General features: G+C 34.3%; 1 protein-coding gene across 1 annotated transcript in view; it reads right to left on the bottom strand.

Annotated features, from left to right (window-relative positions):
* The window catches only part of PARG (poly (ADP-ribose) glycohydrolase), a 163,850-nt gene that overhangs the window by 65,418 nt on the left and 96,685 nt on the right, over nt 1-1,747 (bottom strand). The window contains exon 13 of the mRNA XM_012658406.1: nt 1-107. Within this exon, the coding sequence (XP_012513860.1) occupies nt 1-107 (107 nt within the window). The remainder of the gene's footprint in view (nt 108-1,747) is intronic.

Below are 1,747 nucleotides of genomic sequence, written 5' to 3'. Positions count from 1 at the left end.
AAGAGTCGTGAAACAATCAACTCAGGATTGATTAAAAAGCGGATTTCTTCTTGCACAAGTCCTGCACTGGTTACACCACCTCCAATGAAGCGATTTGCAAAATCCACCTATTTGGGAAAATGTGACATGTTAAATAATGGTCTAAAATACCTACATATATGATAAAGAAGCAAACACCCTCTAAACTCTAATCTTCTTTTCCTCTGCCATGAAAATCAATCCCAAAATTAGCAACTGTCTCAAGAAGGACAGATAACAGTTGCTTGTATTATTCCATCTCATTGCAGTTAACATCTCTGCATATTTCTTTGGATCCCAAAACTGTAGAAGGAACCTAGAAAATGAAGCTCTTAGGCAAAACAGTATGTATTATATGGATTCTTGTTTATAAACCTTATTTGTACCCCAAGGGCCACAAATCAAGGGAGGTCTTTATCTGGGAAGGTTTCAAGGTCAATTCCCCACATCCACTACTTAATTCCCCTTTATATATTTCATATGACTTTAATGTATTACACCTTTCTTATATAGTATGGCAATCAAACAGTTGCCCTAAAGAACAAGTAACTTAAAAAAATTATCTATTTTTAATTGAAACAAATCATTTTCAAACTATAATGGAAGAATGACAATAGAATGCATACTCAAAGGTATATAAATAGTAATTGACGGTTTAGGGGTAACCTTTTCAGTCTTATTGGAAGAATAAAGGAATGGAATGTTTGTCTTTCTAAATTCAACTCCAAACTCCAAAACGTGTGAAAATTGCTATTTTTTAAAAATATAGTAAAGGAAAGAAGAAAGAAAATCCAGTATAATGACAAAAATTCACTAAATCAGTATTTCCAACTTTGCTTGAAACCATATATAAGCTTTGTGTGGAGTACTTGATGATCACCAAGCTTCTGCTAACACAGAGGAGTTGCATACTCCTCAAGAGAAGGAAAACCCAATCTGCCAGCATTATTTCAGTTTGTCTTAACCTCACCAAGCACTATAATGTGTCCAACACTATGCCAGGCCCTATAGGGCAATATGTAACAAATGATGTCCATCTTTACCTTATTCTATCTGAGGAGTTGGATTACACACACACACCCACAAAACTTGTGTACATATGCAGTCATACACATAAGTAAAACGGAATTTACTAAGTACTGTAAGAAAGGGTTATACGCTTTCGAACTATTGTAAAATATAAGATTTCTTAAAACTCGTTCATGTTCTCTAAAGCGACTGATACTAAATGATAATCTGAAGCCTATTTCACAAAATAGTGAAATAGAGTATCAATCTTTTTATATGTAAAAATATGTGAAAAGACAGAAATTAGTAGAAGGCAAAGTATTCTTCTTCATCGTAGAAGAACTACCAGAAAATACAGAAATATACCACTGACAAGTTCTTGAAACGAGTTACCACAGAGAATCATATATTTGGGTTTGTATTCTGGAGTACTAAAATCAATGCTAACACCGCAAATTGAGTCTCTAGCTTATATAGAAAACTAATTTTGGTGAAACTAGGCTGTTGATTAGAATTAGTTACCTACTACATATGAGGTCTTTGGGCAAAGGGGATTCATGGCTTAAACTGTTCAAATCAACATTTATTCAACAAATACTGTGCTGGGAATCATGGGATAAAAGATAAATAAGACGTGTGCGGTTCCCGGCCTCACAGCATTTGCAATCTAGATGGGAGTCAGGCACATAAGCAGAATGATAAGTCGATTATTAAAGAACCT

Source organism: Propithecus coquereli, unplaced genomic scaffold (assembly GCF_000956105.1).
Source record: "Propithecus coquereli isolate 6110/MARCELLA unplaced genomic scaffold, Pcoq_1.0 Scaffold585, whole genome shotgun sequence".
NCBI lineage: Eukaryota > Metazoa > Chordata > Mammalia > Primates > Indriidae > Propithecus > Propithecus coquereli.
Note: the sequence above shows the minus strand (reverse complement) of the source record. Positions and strands in the feature narration are given on the sequence as shown.